The sequence below is a fragment of the Podarcis erhardii genome (assembly GCF_964252035.2).
Source record: "Podarcis erhardii genome assembly, chromosome: 1".
NCBI lineage: Eukaryota > Metazoa > Chordata > Lepidosauria > Squamata > Lacertidae > Podarcis > Podarcis erhardii.
This window is the reverse complement of record NC_138497.1, coordinates 105412549-105428982: the sequence shown is the minus strand read 5'-3', so window position 1 is coordinate 105428982 and position 16434 is coordinate 105412549. Positions and strand designations below refer to the sequence as shown.

Here is a 16434-nt window from a genome sequence, read left to right as displayed (position 1 = left end):
GAAAAAGCGACTAACAAATTTAATATTAAACCATAAAGTGATGATAGTAATAAAAGGTTCTGCAGCTATTCCAAGGTGCTAATTGAAACCCATAATACTTCCCCCACATTCCTAGATAATTACGGAGATCACGGAGACAACATACACCACTGGATCTGGTCCTCACACGGTAACCACTACAAAGCATACTACTGAAACCATGGACACTGCTCACAAGGCCTCTCCTCCTGTCAGAAAAAAGGTTGTACGGAAAAAAGTGGACACGTCAAAGTTTATGACACCTTACCTGGATCACAGTTCGAAAATGCAAAAGCTCTTCAGTAACGTAAGTCAAAAGTTGTTTCTAACATCTCCCGTTTGAAGCAATTGAGTCCCAAGTTTGGCTAAGTCCAAACTTTCAGAGGTTTTATATTTGCGTTGTACATGGTTGGTTTTTTAAAAAAATATCTCAGTTGTTTTCAATTTAGAAATCTTTGCTTGTTTTTTTTTTAATGAATATTATAGCTAACAACATTATAAATGACGCTCACCTGTTCTTTTCAGTGTAGTAAATATTGGTAACCATGATTTATCCGCTCTAAGAGTGTGGAAGGAGGGAGGCGGTCTGGCCTCCCCTCCACAGAGCTAATTTCAAAATAATATTGGCATCCGCACAGCATTTCCATCCCTGCCATAAAGCCTAAAATTTGATGAACAAAATTAATTTCTGCCCCCCAGAGCACTACATAGGTTGCCTCTTCCTGCTGTAAACTATCTTTCACACTAGGCGTGTATTTCTCTCCTTAGGGGTACATAGAATGTCTCTATAAATACCACTTAAAATCTTCAGATGAAAGTACTTCCACATCACAGTTTCCAGGGGATTCACAATAAGAGCTTGATAGCATGTTGACTCTGTCCTCATTTTGCTCTGTTTTCCCTTCCAGAACAAGTACAAAGAGAAGTTTGAGAAGGAGAGAGGGAAGCCATATGCAATCACAAGTGACACCCCTGAACTTCGAAGAATCAAGAAAGCCCAGGACCAGCTCAGTGAGGTAAGCGCCAGGGCTGTCAGAGCATTTAAGCAGTGAGCTGTGCCTCTCTGAAGCTATTTTAATTCTAGCGAGGAAGGCAGGAGCCACACGGATAAACTTACAGTAAACCAATCTGGAACCTTAGAAGAAATGTTGCTAAGATTCTTGGCATAGCAAAATGCAGACTCGGCATCAAGCTAGAAATTCTATGATTCAGATTAAACGCCTAGATACCTGTGAGTCAAGGAGGGAGGAATAATAGCTTTTTTGACCAGCGACACCCACAGACCTACCTACCCACCTACAAACATACACATGTTCTTATTCAATAAAGGAAATGTGGGCATTGAGGCACTGAGGCATTGTGGTCCAAGATTGGCAAACGCAGGTTGGGTGCTGATGTGCACTCAGATTACTCACCTGCATTGAGATGCACATTTATACCTGGGCATCTCTGATGAAGCCTCCACTTTCACTTAATGGTATAGTTGGAAGTCGATATTTCCAGCTGCTTAAAATGTCCACGCTCGTAAAACATGGTGATGCATGTATCTGTTTTTTTGTTTTTGTTTCATTGAGTTATATTGCAAATACATACAGATCAAAACTTTTAAATGTGAAAAGAAGAAAAATAATTTTAAAAGGTTACAAAGAAAAAAAAGAAAAGGAAAAGAAAGAAGAAAAGCAGAAATTTAAATAAATTACATAAACTAATACAATTAAATCTTAATGCAGATAAGAAAAAATCATAGATGGAACAGCGTTAATTCATTCATTATTAAACTAAGACTTTGCAAACCAAATACATACACTTTAAACTGTTACCTCTTATATATCGTCTGTTTTCCTAAGAAGCTAACACTTCTTAGGTATTTCATTTTTCATATTCTTTTGTTCTTTGGACTTCCGTCAGTCTCACAACACTTTAATTCCTAATTAAAACCAACTTAATTTCAGTACATCCCTCATCTTGGTATCAGGGAGCTTTTTACCTTTGCAGTGTTATTCTAGACACATGTATCTGTTGTATATGCTGTTAATTATGGGTTCCCTATTCTGTATATGTGGTTTCTGTAGGTTAAATATCGCATGGCTGGTGAAGCGGCAAAGACTAACTGTCACGTGGATGGACAAGCAAGAGACATAGAACACGCCAAGAAGGTCTCCCAGCAAGTTAGCAAGGTAAGTCCGAAAAACAGGGAGGGGGCAGATATGGTGAATCTCTCTGGGGAGTAAATTCCACATTTGTGAAGCTACCACTGAATTTATTCTTCTTCTTTAGGGGATATTTGGCTGTAAATGTCCAGAGCATAGGCTTTAGGTGAACAAACAGAGGTGCTTCCCTTAACCTTGCTGGTTTGTCTCTCTAGGTGTTATACAAACAGAACTGGGAAGAGAATAAGGAAAAGTACCTGCTCCCCCCTGATGCTCCCGAGTTTGTGCAGGCTGTAAAAGCTTCCGAAATGTACAGCAAGGTAGGCCAGGCCTGGAAAGGCCCTGAATTATTTCCCCATTCATTTGGTGCCTCCTTCATTCAGCTTATGTTTCCCAAATGGAACGTGTTGTTATTGCTTCCCTTTCTCTAAGAAACGATACACTGAAGACTGGGAAGCGGACAAAGCATTATTCTACCCTTATGACGACAGCCCCGAACTAAGGAGAGTAGCACAGGCGCAAAAGTCCCTCAGTGATGTAAGTACCGAGATCCTGCTAGTGCATTGTGGACCTGTGTTGTTGGATAAGGAAGTCCGTGTTTAACACGCTTCAGGCGGCAAACACTTGATAGGATCATTAAGATATTTTAGTCAGCATGAGGGTGTGGGTGGGTATTTTCTTCCTAAGCTGAAATGTAAGGATAACAACTTGTCCTTCAAGCAGCATGCAGCTGCAATCCTAAGCACATTTGCTCCCTGACATTACTGAGACTTACTTCAGAGTAAACCTGCTTAGGATTGCCAAACACTATAGAGCAGTGGTGCTAATTTGATTGCCTTTATTTTACTAGTGAGTGCAAGCTAGCTCCTCTGTGAATAGCCGTGTTAAGAGAAAGCAAGAGTGAATGTCTTCCTTGTTGAAACAAGCAGGTCTTGTCTGTCCCTGTTATTTCAGATTGTCTACAAAAAGGGGCACGATGAACGCAAAGCTAAATACACTTCTCTGCCAGACCCACCTGATGTGGAGCTTGCTAGGAAAGTGACCCGACAGCTCAGTGATGTGAGTATACTGTAGTGTTAATTCTAGGGCATGGAAAATACCAAGTGCTGTAAAAGGCAAAGCTATGCTTACCACGTGGCCTTCTGCAGTCATTCTGGCCCCATCTCGATTTCCTGTTGAATCTTACCTCTCCCTCTCTTCCACCCTCTTTTTCCGTCAGTGGAGACTGCTATTGTACTCAGGTCCTACTTGCCAGCTTCCCATGGACTGTCTATACACCATATATTTAAAGTACATGACTATCACCAAAGAATCTTGGGAACTGCAGTTTACCCCACAAAGAGGTACAATTCCCAGCACCCCAAACAAAAAACAGTTCCCGGGATGCTTTGAAGGAAGTAATGGTGTGTACCCAGCCTTGATTCACTACTACGAGAACTTGATCTGATCTAGCAGGCTTTTTCTCATTTATATTAAGCATTAAAAAAATAACTACCCATCTGATTCATGTTTGATAGTACCACTGGTCCTGCTAGCTAGGGCTGATGGGAATTGTAGTCCAAAAACAGACCCAGGTTTGGGAAACCCTGGTCGAATCCCATTTTGAATCTTTCTAAGTTGGTGGCCATCTGGTGCAAGAGAATTCCATAGTTTAACTATACATTGTGTGAATAAGCGTTTCCTCTTGAATATTTTACCATTAAACTTCATTATAAGAACCTTGCTGGATCAGACCAAAGACAAATTAGGCAATCTATTGTGTGAGGTAATTCAGTTAGGAAACCTCTGCTGAAGAGACCTAAAATGCTAAAAAAATAAAAATAAATGTGCCTCTCCATTCCATTTCCATACAAAATAATGCTTCACAGACTTGGGAAATGTGACGGCAAACAGAATGCCCATATCTGATTTTATGCGTTGAATTAATTGCACAACTGATGAATTCCACAACCATGAAGCATGACTAATAAAGTTGATATTTAGGTATAATTAATCTAGTACCACGATGGAAAGAAGAGGGATGAAATTAATGTGGTCGTGTAATTTGTTGTAAATAGCCAGTAAATGAAACTCAACCAAAGCAGATTGTGATAACAAAAATAATGTCTGACCCCCTCATTTATGTTAGTCATGAATTGTTGCATTTTTCATTGTTCTCTTCCTTTAATGGAATGTCTTTTAATATATCTCACTACTGGTCTCTTTAATTTTCCCCAAACTTACCTTTTAGGGATAGGATAGGCAACCAAAGGAACGGAGCACAGACCAGAAGTCTAGGGCAGGAAGATTAATGAGAGTAGTTTGGAAACCAAGGCTTTTTGGTGGTGGGAGAATAAAAGATAATTGAGTTAGTGGGAAAGTGCTGTATTTCAATGGTAGAACATCTTCCTTGCCTGCTGAGTTCAATCTCCAGCATCTCCAGGTATGACTGGGATCCCTGCCTGAAAACCTGGAAAACCACTGTCAGCCAGTGTAGACAAAACTGAGCTAGATAGACGAGTGGTCTGACTCCATATAAGCCAGTTTCCTATGTTCCTATGAGATCCTGGGGTTTTTGGTGACCCCCTTTTCTTCCTGTCTGTCAGCACCACCACTTATACAATTAATGAGAAACTTTCATACGTCTATGTAGCCTTTTGTTCCATAAGGGGTACATTTTATATTTATTGTGATTCGTTATCTTAGGGCCAGTAACAGGTGTATAGATTCTACATTAATATGAAGATTTGATTGAATTCTATACAAATTCTGGTTGCTACTGTACCATACATGAAATGCAGCCAGAATTTTAATTGCAAAAGGTTGGAAAGGAGAAGCTCTCCCATCCAAATTAGACTGGCAAAACAAACTGAGGGAATATGCAAAACTAGCCAGATTATCAGCAAGGTTCCCAGATGTTACCGATGAAAAATTCAATAGGGAGTGGGATGTATACAGAGTTTATTTAAAAGGACATTGCAAAAATATAAATCTGTTGGCAGATCTGGATTGACTTTCTGCATGTAATAGGGGAATCTTATAAAATTAATGTAATTGAAACAACCTAGAGGAGACAAAATTTAGCATGCAGATAAAGAATATAATTTGGGAGCCACAATGGGGGGACCGGAGATCTTGTTGAATCCAACTACAAATTGTTACATGCAACAAGCACCAACTATGGAATGAATGTTTATTTTTGTTTTCCCTTTCTGTTGATTACTTATCTTACACAGTTTTTTAAACCAATGAAGGAGAGAAAGAGAGAGAGAGAGAGTTCTGTACAAATTCAAGTTGCAGTCCCCTCACCTCCCAGTAATGCTCAGGAGTAAAAAGGAAAATGGGAAACATTTAAGGGGATGTTGAAAAGTATAGCAGTTTCATAGCAGCTGTGAAGAAACAAACATATTATAGGAGTTGATGTGATTCCTTTACTTTAGTTGGCTGTGCACAGTTCAATATTTGTTTTTGTTTTCTACAGCGCAACTATCATGAAGACTATGACAAGAAGATCAGGGGCAAATGGAGCCAAACTCCATGCTATGATGTTGCAGTTGCCAGAATGAATGCTGATAACTTGAGCCCGGTAAAGAAAGTGTATTGCAATTCAGCAAATGAGTACGGATTTTGTGCTTTGATCATTGTGTTTCCGCGCTGCTTTCTAGATTCTCATTTCCTTTCCCAGTTAAATTCCAACTTAGACCTGTATTTTACTGAACTGAGTATAACTGTATTTTCTGCTCCCTACAGAGAAAATACCAAGAAGACTGGGAGAATCAGAAAGACCAAATCTACTTTATGCAGACAGAAACACCAGAGTATGCAGTTAATAAGAAAGCTGGAATTGCTGCCAGTAAGGTATGCTTAATATTCTCAGTACTTATTTAGATTGTGCCCTCTCTGAAATACTTTAGCAATTTCCCAATCCATATTTGAATAGGCATCCACTGTTATTCCCGTTTCGCAAGTGAAATGAATATTGCATCCATTTTCAACATGTTCAAGGCCTTTTGCTGCCTTAGGTGGAATGAGGAGTATTCTTGATTGGCTCTCTGTTTGCATGCATAAAGGTCAGCTTCCGTGGTCTCCCCTTGTATTGTGCTGCCCCAGATAGCTGCTTAATCTGCCTCTGTGGTCAAAGTCACCTTGCTGCTGGGCTCCACAACATTGAGTAGTTGGCAATTCTCTTGGCTCTTAGTATTACTGAAGACACTGGGCACTGACAATACATTTTTTTTGCCCGTTGTTATCTTTCTCAGATTCTATAGCATAACTTCAGCACAATGGATAATACAGCCTGAAAAGAGTTTTTTGTTTAAACACACACAGAGAGCATCACTTGCAGGTATAACACATTTTACTTGCATCACATGAGATGAGCACAAACAGCTGCTTGAATCACAGAAGAAATGCCAACTGTTGGCTGTAAATGGCACTAAATTTCTTAAGAGTCTTAGTTTTGCACTTTTCCCTCGCTGAAGAAGCTAAGTAAATTACTCAAACATATTTTATAAAAAGAAGTGAAAGATAAGCAACACTATAAATAGTGCCAACCAGGCTCAAAGTACACAAGTTTGGAAAAGTGAGTGTTTTTCTTCTTAATTTTGCTAGATAAAATACAAAGAAGATTACGAAAAATCCAAGGCTTCTACAGATTATAATGTGCTTCCAGCTACAGAGAACCCACTGCTTAAACATCTGAAAGCTGCTGGAAATCTTGTGAATGATGTAAGTGTGGTTCATTTCTCCAGGGATAATTTTGGCCAAGACCAATCAATAGTTTGTTGTAGCCATTCATTATTCAGAATTAGGACTCTTTTTATGGATTTGCTTTGCAAGCCTATGAATTTACTTTGCAAGTTAGCTAGATCAACTGACTAACAACCTTTTATTGATTAAAAATGTGCCTCTGATTAAAAACTTATCAAAATCGTTAGCCACAATAGCTGAATGGGCCCTTCAGATTCAGATACTTTGGAATGCTAGTAGTTAGAGGACAAGGAGTAGAGAGAGGTCCGTTGCCTTCATGGACAGATAGGAACAGAGGTGAAAGCTGTTCCCTAGTTCTGCTGGATCTCTCAGCAGCCTTTGATACCATCAACCATGACATCCTTCTGAACAGTTTAGAGGAGCTGGAAGCTGGGGGCACTATTACACAGTGGTTCCGCTCCTTCCTCCTTGGCCGTGTTCAGAAAGTGGCGGTGGGGGGGTGAGTGTTCAGACCCCTGGCCTCTCACTTGTGGGGTGCCTCAGGGCTCCGTCCTCACCCCCATCCTTTTTAACATCTACATGAAGTTGCTGGGAGAGATCATCAGGGGGGTTAGGCTAGGTGTCCACCACCTAGTATGCAAATGATACCCAGCTCTACCTCTCCTTCAAATCTGAACCAATGAGGGCAGTGAAGGTCCTGTGTGAGTGTCTGGAGGCATTTGGCGGATGGATGGCGGCTAACAGATTGAGGCTGAATCCTGACAAGACAGAAGTATTGTTCTTGAGGGGCAGGGCAGGTGTAGAGGACTCCCTGGTCCTGAACGGGGTAACCGTGCCCCAAAAAGACCAGATGCGCACGCTGGTTCTTATTTTGGACTCTCAGCTGTCCATGGAGGCCATCTGGCTTGCAGGCTGAGATCCTACCTGCCCTCATACTGTCTCACCAGAGTGGTGCGTGCCCTGGTTATCTCCCGCTTGGACTACTGCAATGCATGGGGCTACATGGGGCTACCTTTGAAGGTGACTCGGAAACTACAACTAATCCAGAAAGCTAGACTGTTGACTGGGAGTGGCCGCCAAGACCATATACACCGAGTATGTTTCCAAGCACAATTCAAAGTGCTGGTGCTGACATTTAAAGCCCTAAGCGGCTTCAGCCCAGTATACCTGGAGCATCTCTGCCCCCATCGTTCAGCCCAAACACTGAGGTCCAACTCCAACAGCCTTCTGGTGGTTCCCTCACTGCAAGAAGGCAAGTAACAGGGAACCAGGCAGAAGGCCTTCTCAGTAATGGAGACCTTCCTGTGGAACACCCTCCCATCAGATGTCAAGGAAATAAACTACTTGACTTTTAGAAGACATCTGAAGGCAGCCCTATTTAGGGAAGTTTTTAATGTCTGACGTTTTATTGTATTTTTAATATTTTGCTGGAAGCCACCCAAATGGGTAGGGTATACTACTACTACTACTACTACCACCAATAATAATTAAATAAAACAAATAAATAAATTATAGGGCATCTCTGCTAACCACTGTTGCAAACAGGGTTCTTTGGTCTGATCCAGCAAGGCTCTGCCTAAATTCTTACCATCCTGGGTCAGAAAAAAATGTGCATTTGAATCCAAATATCCCTTCTCAGCAAATTTAAGGCAGCCCAAGCTTGCTAAATTAATGGCACCATGATGAGTAGGGGGAATCATGCTATTTGATGGGGGTCTTTTACAATATGGCTTTTCCTTCCACCTGGCAGAGGTTATATAAGGAAGCATATGAAAAAGCGAAAGGAAGCAGCATTAATTACTGTGACACTCCCAAATATCAGATTGACAACGTTCTGAAAAACTTCAGCGATGTAAGTATGGCAGCAATTAAATAGTGGTCCCAATGAGATTTTCATAAACTGGTAAGTTTGTTGTAACTTTCGGCACTTCTCTACCAGGTTAAATATAAAGAGGGATATCAGCAGAATATCTTGGGCCGCTACATAGGCACCTTTGAGGACCCATATCAAACACACTGCATGAAAGTTGCAGCCATGAAGAGCGATGTAAGTATGGATTCAATTTCCTTATGCTGTCTTCCCCTGTTCAGATGAAGTTTCTGGTGGTTATTGATCCCTTGTGACCTTTCCTAGAAAAACTACAAAGCTGACTATGAAGAGGACAAGGGAAAGGGCTACTTCCCTCAGACCATAACTCAAGAATATGAAGCCATGAAGAAGTTAGACCAGTGCAAAGATGTGAGTATTTGCTTCCTATGGGATCTCACCTTTGTCCTATCTTATCTTATGCTACGTGATCAGGAATTTCAAGGACTTCATGGAAGGAGCTGAAGTGTTTTCTTTTAAAATTTCTTACAGATTTTCCGGAAGCATGAAACATTTCAAATGTGTAAATCACAATTTAAAACACAGATGGATTAACAAATACACATCTATGTTAACATATATACACAAGCCAAAGATCAGGCTTAGGCTAAGTACTAATTAATTGCATCAATCATTGACTTTAATAATTCACAGAACTGAAGATAAGTGCTCTTCCCTTTTTTGAAATATTCATCCTGCTAATAAAAGGTCTGTTTTGAGTCAGGTGCAAATTATACATTACTCATGAAGGCATGTAATGGAGCTGTAATATTTCTCTTTGACTGAAAAGCAGTCATAGAAGGCAGGTTATTATTGGGGGGGGGGGGGGAGAGAGAGAGAATATGAGGAAGAAAATGATTTTGAGCTGGAAAATGTCCAACGGAGAAAAGCTTCAGCTACTACTCTGCTGAGAATTTCAGCCTCTTGGGGCTTTACTTCATTAAAATAAAAATGGTGTGGCTTTCTGCAGTCATTTGCATGTGAATTGTAGCTAACCCTCAGGTCTCCTAATTTTGAAAGGTGACATCTTCATATGCTTTTTACAGGTTTCTTGTGACATCTACTGGCCAGAATATGCTTAGCTTTCTCACACATCTCAAGTAAAACTATGTACACTAACCTTGCGTACTCTCTTTAGCCACAGCAGGGCAAATAATGGTCTATGCCTCTGATTTATATATACAGCCAGCCCAGCTATATGTATGTATGGTGCTTGGCAAGTATATATGGTTTTGTGCCAGGGTTGCACCATCATCTGTGATTCTGTTGTCTGTGAAATCCCATAAGATGATGTTGAACAGTAAATATACTAAAATCTGTTTCATATTTCATGAGCTGGACATCTGAAGCCCATTGGAACTTTATAACTTTTGTAGTCTTGAGTTCTTTCAGATCTGCAAAAGACAGTCTTGCAATCTTGGTTGGCCAGTAGTATTTTTGATGAATAAATGAATACTGCTGTATCTGAATTGAATTAGAAGTCTATTTATTTATTTACATTTTTTTTTATTTCATAAAATTTATGTACTGCTTGATTTGTAAAAGCAACAACAACCTCAAAGCGATTTACTGGTGTATAATTCTGTTATTACTGGTACCTGCTGGAAATTAAATGTCTTTGTCTTTTTCCTCCCTCTAGCATACCTACAAAAAGCATCCTGATAAGCTCAAATTTACACAAGTGACAGATTCTCCTGTTCAGACACAAGCGCAGATCAATTCCAAGCAGCTGAGTGATGTAAGTTACCTGGCAACTCCAACAAACTCCAACTCAAGCAACAAACTCTTAGGTTTCACTAGACCGTGTCTGGCAAACAAGCTTCCGGTGGTGATGTTGTAGCTTCACCTCGCGACAACACTGGAAGTGACCCAGAACAAACAGATCAACAATTCAGAAATGGGCATAATACTTGTTCTGTAAGATGACTCGATAGATTTATGCAGAAGCAGGAATACACACTGGCCTACTCTGTTAACAGAGATGTGCGGATTCCAGATTCCTTGAAAGGTTTATGCCCTTGACCTGAGTCCTTGTCCCTTAACTTGTGTGCATGATAGAAATGGTTGAACAATTGTCACACAAATGGTGTGTATTAGAGAGGGTAAATATTCTTACCTCTTACTCAGTTTCATTGTGCTAGCATTTCAGCTGAAGCCTTCAGTGTCATTATTTGTTCATCTGCATTTCAGCTGATCTACAAAGCCAAACATGAGAGTGAGAAATTCAAATGTTCCATCCCTCCAGATGCCCCCTTGTTCCTCCAGTCCAGAGTCAATGCATATAACATCAGTGATGTAAGTACATTAGAACATGACATGTTCTTTCTAGGACTGAGCTTTGTTATTCAATGCTGGTGATTTGTGAGCCCTGGGGATAGTAGACTTTTATGTTCATTAGTTGCTTATGAATGTTATCAGCTGCTTTTGTAGGGGAAGGCTTGTATAATGAAGCAATCAACTCTCTAGCGATTTTAATTTTAAAAAATGTCTCATACAATTAGAGCGTTATATACCTTCTGCAATATTTTCTGCTTCTTGTTTGGCAATCACTCTTAGCTGGGTAAGATTGCCTTCCATGAATGTGATCTTTACAGTGTGTCCATAAGTGGCTGTGGAGGCCAATTCTGGATCGTCACATCCTTCCACAGTGGGGACATAGGTTTCCGGGTGGGAGTTGATCATGGTGAGGATTTGCCAAGCGTGCCTTCCTCTTAGCACGTTTCTCCCTTTTGTCCTGAGTTCGTGCTTCTTCAAAGTCCATGATGCAGGCCAACAATTCCCAGTTGTTGGTATTTATACTACATTATTTTATTTTATTTTACTCTGTGAGCCGCCCTGAGATCTTATGTTGAAGGCCTGTATATAAATATAATTAATAATAATAACAATGACAAGAACACCATAATAAATGGATCAATTTTTGCATTAAATCATCCTAATATTATGCCCCACCTTCCTCATGTTATTTGTTTCTTCTGCTTCTGTATCAGACTTGCTATAAGTACGACTGGGAGACATCAAAAGATAAGAAATTTGAGATCAAGTTTGATGCCATTCCGATTCTAGCCGCCAAAGCCAATCGAAAAATTGCCAGCGATGTAAGTGTTGCAGAGAAATGCAGTTTTCAGGCTGATTTGGATCAGCTTGCAGTGCAGAATGTTGAAGACCATCAATGTTTTATCCCCATGTAGGTGGAATATAAGAAAGCTTATGAACAGAGCAGAGGGAAGATGGTTGGAGCTCTGAGCATCGAGGATGATCCTAAAATGCTACATTCTCAAAAAGTAGCCAAACTGCAAAGCGATGTAAGTACCCATTCCGTACACACTACACCGGTTAGCACCAATAGGAGGATACCTGCAGGGTACCATATTCTTCATCCATTTATTTAAGTACTTCTGACTCCCTGCAATAAAACTATTCTGAAATATTTGCAAAAATCATAATGTGTAAATCACGTCCAATACTGATGTAAATGTTATTATTATTAATAATAATAGTAACAATAATAATGCTGCTGCTGTATATTAGAAGAGTCCTACAGGTCTTTCAAAAGCTGTTTCTGTCAAGCATTGATAAACTGCCACCAGTTCTGTAGTCAAAATTATGAATAAGCAAGTATAGAACATTCCATCTAGTGGGACGCCCCCAGGCCACCCCCTTTGCCAGTCCTGTTCTGCATGCTTCTTCATTGCTTTTGCCTAGCTGCTATGTGCCTGTGAATTGTGATAATGATCTGGATGGATAATGGAAAGGTAAGCGTGTTCATGTGCCCAGGGGGTGAAGAATGGATGTTTATAGAAACCACCTCTGACTTTCACATGGCTGGAATGTAGCTTCCTGTATTAAGTTAAGAAGGTCTGCCCAGGATTCAAATAGCCAAGCACATGTGCCCAAGCATGCTGCCCTCATGGGCTCCCCCATTTTCCCTTTTCTAGACTAGATCCTAGTCATGCTGCAACCCAGGCTACCTCAGCTCTTCAAATGCCAACAGTGTCCTTCAGCTCTCTATATTGGACAAACAGGCCAAACCTTACGCCAAAGAATAAACGGACATAAATCAGACATCAGGAATCACAAGACAGAGAAACCAGTAGGAGAACACTTCAATCTCCCAGGACATTCTATACAAGATCTCAAAGTAGCTGTTCTATTACAAAGGAATTTCAGAAATAGACTGGAAAGAGAAGCTGCTGAATTGCAGCTTATTACCAAACTTAAAATCATGGAGAGACCTGGTCTGAACAAAGACATTGGATTCTTATCTCATTATACATGACAAAGCCATTTTTCACCTTTTCACCCCTGCTTTTTCCTGAAAGACCTATTGCAGTCGTTAAGAGTCGTCAACAGGCTCATCACAGCTATCTGCCAATCACCCATTCCCACCACCCTTCTGAGTAATCCCCCCCCACACACCTTCTCACTATATAGAAGGGTCTGGTGACTTCTGTTTCAGTGTATCTGAAGAAGTGTGCATGCACACGAAAGCTCATACCTAGAACTAACTTAGTTGGTCTTTAAGGTGCTACTGGAAGGAATTTTTTTATTTTGTTTCAGCTCTTGGAGTGACTTTTTGTGGTTTTTGAGGAGCAGAAGGGTGGAGCCCTGAAAAGCCTTGCTAGTATATGTGCAGAAGCTCCGTATATAGCCAAAAGGGCCACCCCATAGCTATCTGGATCCTCTCAACTGCATCCTAGGACCAAATAGATAGTGCACCGCCTGTTACACTGTTGTTAAATATACAGTCGTACCTTGGTTCTCAAACGGTATCCGTTCTGGAAGTCTGTTCGACTTCCGAAAATGTTCGAAAACCAAGGCATGGCTTCCGATTGGCTGCAGGAACTTCCTGCACTCAACTGGAAGCTGTGTTGGACGTACGGTTCCAAAGAACGTTCACAAACCAGAGCACTCACTTCGGGAGCCAAAACGTTCGAGTTGCAAGGTGTTGCAGAACCAAGGTACGACTGTATATAAAGGGAGAGTATGCCAAGGTAGCTCTAGAAGCATGTTTATTTTTATGCATTTATTTTTTTATTTAACAAAATTGATGCACCACTTTGTTGTTAAACAACAACAATACCCTCAAAGCAGTTTACAACTATAAAATAAAACGTTAAAAAAATGGTTAATTAAAGACGTTAAGGTCTGGTTTTAACATTTTTGAAAAGGTGATTAAAATCAACAGTGGCTAAAGAAAAAAGATTAAAACGTGCCAACATGTCTATCTGTCTGGATGGACTGGCCAAAACAAAAAAAGTTTTTGACAGGCACCGAAAAGAGTACAGCGAATGTGTCTGCCTGATGTCATTGGCAGGGGGTTCCAAAGTGTAGCTTGCTGCCACACTAAAACACAGATTTCTTACACCCTCTTTTCTGCACCCCTTTGCTCTCTTTTCACAATGCTCTTCATTCAGGTTCAGTTGATGTGTAAAAAAACCAAAAACAAACTGTAATGGCCTGCACAGTCAAATTTTATTGCTACATGATGACTTTTATATTTCACTCCCGTCAGAGACTATATAAGGAAGCATATGAAAAAGCTAAAGGAACAAGTATCAACTACTGCGATACCCCGAAGTATCAACTTGACAATGTGCTGAAAGGCTTCAGCGATGTAAGTGTGGTTGCAATTGCTCTTAGGTTTATGGCCTAAAGAAGACTTTGCTAGACCCCATTATGCCTATTGTAACAATTATGCCTATTTTAACAAGTGGCACTTCTCCTCTAGGTTAAATATAAAGAGGGATATCAGCAGAATATCTTGGGTCACTACATCGGCACCTTTGAGGACCCATATCAAGCACACTGCATGAAAGTTGCAGCCATGAAGAGCGATGTAAGTATGGATTCCACTTCCTTAACCTGTTCAGATAGAGTTCATGGTGGTTATTGACCCCTTGTGGCTTTTCCTAGAAAAACTACAAAGCCGACTATGAAGAGGACAAGGGAAAGGGCTACTTCCCTCAGACCATAACTCAAGAATATGAAGCCATGAAGAAGTTAGACCAGTGCAAAGACGTAAGTCGTGGATTCTGCAAGATCTTACTTATATCCTGAGTGACTTCACATTATACAGTCATTATACAGTTCCACGAAATTAATGGGAGGAGCAAGAAAAGAACTACGTACTAGAATTCTATTTACTTGAAGTTTTGAGGGTGGGAGCTCATATGGACACGCACACACACAACGGGGGCACATTTGACCCCAACTCCACACTCTCTAACATGCAGTCCCACACCAGACAAGGAAATCTGGCTCTCCACCCACCAAGCAGCATTCGTGGCCTGCAGAGAAGTACCTGCCATTGCTGGCTTAAGTGAGAGATGAGGAGTCAATGAGTAAAAAGAGAGACAAAAATTAGCAGGTGTATATACGCCAGTGTTGGTACTGACTTGACAAATTGCGCACCTCAGCTTTCTGCTAATTAATAAAAATGAACCAACAATAAAAACTTTTCAGTCCCCTCTCCTGACATATGCATTTTATCAGCTATTATGTCAGTGTTTGCTTTCAATTTGTTCTCACAAATTAGAGACATGATGCTTTTCTTTTAATGAAAAGCAACCTTCTAGGAGGCTGGACCTTTGAGGTAGAAGTAGCGTGAGTAGAGAATATTTTTTGGGGGTAAATAGGCCTGCCATAATCTGCTTCTCCCCCCCCCCCCCCGCTCATCTGTTCAGAACTGTAGCTTCCTGGGGCTGCTTTTCATGAAAATAAAACTGCTGGGTCCTCTTTCACTTCTATATGGGTCAAGTATCATTTCCCCTTTTACAGGTTTCTTGTGACATCTTGTGGCCAAAATGTGCTTTGCCGCATGCATGCTTTCCCAAGGAAAACCATACATACCAATGCTATTCACCCTTTATAGCCATAGCTGTGCAAGTGATAACATCCATCACTGTCTGTGTACTGTGGCAGAGTTAGATTACGCTTGTGATTCCCAGGTAAAATCTACCCGAATATTTCACACTTCCCTGGCTGGAGGACATACGACAGCTCTTGGATGCTTAATATTTTTGACAGTCAGAGAACTTTAAGATTTGTGAATGTCAATGTTGCCTCTTGTGTTGCCCCCAGTTATACTTTTGCTGAATGAATGAATGAATGAATGGAGGTGTGATATCTGAATTGGTTTATAAAACTCTATTTATGATGTTACTGATATAGCACCATAATGCCAATGCCTACTGGAAATCAACTGCCATTTTGTTTTATTTTTGCTTTCGTGTCTTCCTAGTATGCCTACAAAAAACATCCCGATAAGCTCAAATTTACACAAGTGCCAGATTCACTCGTGATGGTACAAGCACAGATTAATTCCAAGCAGCTGAGTGATGTAAGTTACCTGACAACTCAAAACAAAACTCCTGCCTTGTTTTATGTTTCAAGGGGCCTAGCTTCATCTTGTGACAACACTGACTCAGAATATTATTTGTTCATCCTACATTTCAGCTGAACTACAAAGCCAAACATGAGAGTGAGAAATTCAAATGTTCCATCCCTCCGGACGCCCCCTTGTTCCTCCAGTCCAGAGTCAATGCATATAACATCAGTGATGTGAGTATGAGCCTTCACTTGTTAAATAGGTGGGTGCAGCCACTTAATGGAGTCAAAAGGATTAATTCAGATCTTCTGGTAGACCTGATAGGATAGTACTAAAATGGCCAAAAAGCAGGGGAGAGCACTTTCCTTGGGGTTTTTTTA

At 40.6% G+C, this 16434-nt stretch overlaps 1 protein-coding gene across 48 annotated transcripts in view; it reads left to right on the top strand.

Annotated features, from left to right (window-relative positions):
- The window catches only part of NEB (nebulin), a 157448-nt gene that overhangs the window by 12913 nt on the left and 128101 nt on the right, over window positions 1-16434 (top strand). For 46 of the 48 annotated variants that reach the window (XM_081869603.1, XM_081869591.1, XM_081869590.1 and 43 more), the window contains 21 exons: window positions 116-325; window positions 927-1034; window positions 2091-2195; window positions 2384-2488; window positions 2601-2705; window positions 3123-3227; window positions 5629-5733; window positions 5898-6005; window positions 6759-6875; window positions 8608-8709; window positions 8797-8904; window positions 8992-9096; window positions 10364-10462; window positions 10915-11019; window positions 11715-11822; window positions 11916-12029; window positions 14240-14341; window positions 14456-14563; window positions 14641-14745; window positions 15968-16066; window positions 16183-16287. In XM_081869603.1, coding sequence (XP_081725729.1) covers window positions 116-325; window positions 927-1034; window positions 2091-2195; window positions 2384-2488; window positions 2601-2705; window positions 3123-3227; window positions 5629-5733; window positions 5898-6005; window positions 6759-6875; window positions 8608-8709; window positions 8797-8904; window positions 8992-9096; window positions 10364-10462; window positions 10915-11019; window positions 11715-11822; window positions 11916-12029; window positions 14240-14341; window positions 14456-14563; window positions 14641-14745; window positions 15968-16066; window positions 16183-16287 — 2328 coding nt within the window. The remainder of the gene's footprint in view (window positions 1-115; window positions 326-926; window positions 1035-2090; window positions 2196-2383; window positions 2489-2600; window positions 2706-3122; window positions 3228-5628; window positions 5734-5897; window positions 6006-6758; window positions 6876-8607; window positions 8710-8796; window positions 8905-8991; window positions 9097-10363; window positions 10463-10914; window positions 11020-11714; window positions 11823-11915; window positions 12030-14239; window positions 14342-14455; window positions 14564-14640; window positions 14746-15967; window positions 16067-16182; window positions 16288-16434) is intronic. The other 2 variants (XM_081869593.1, XM_081869592.1) reach the window with 2 other exon arrangements.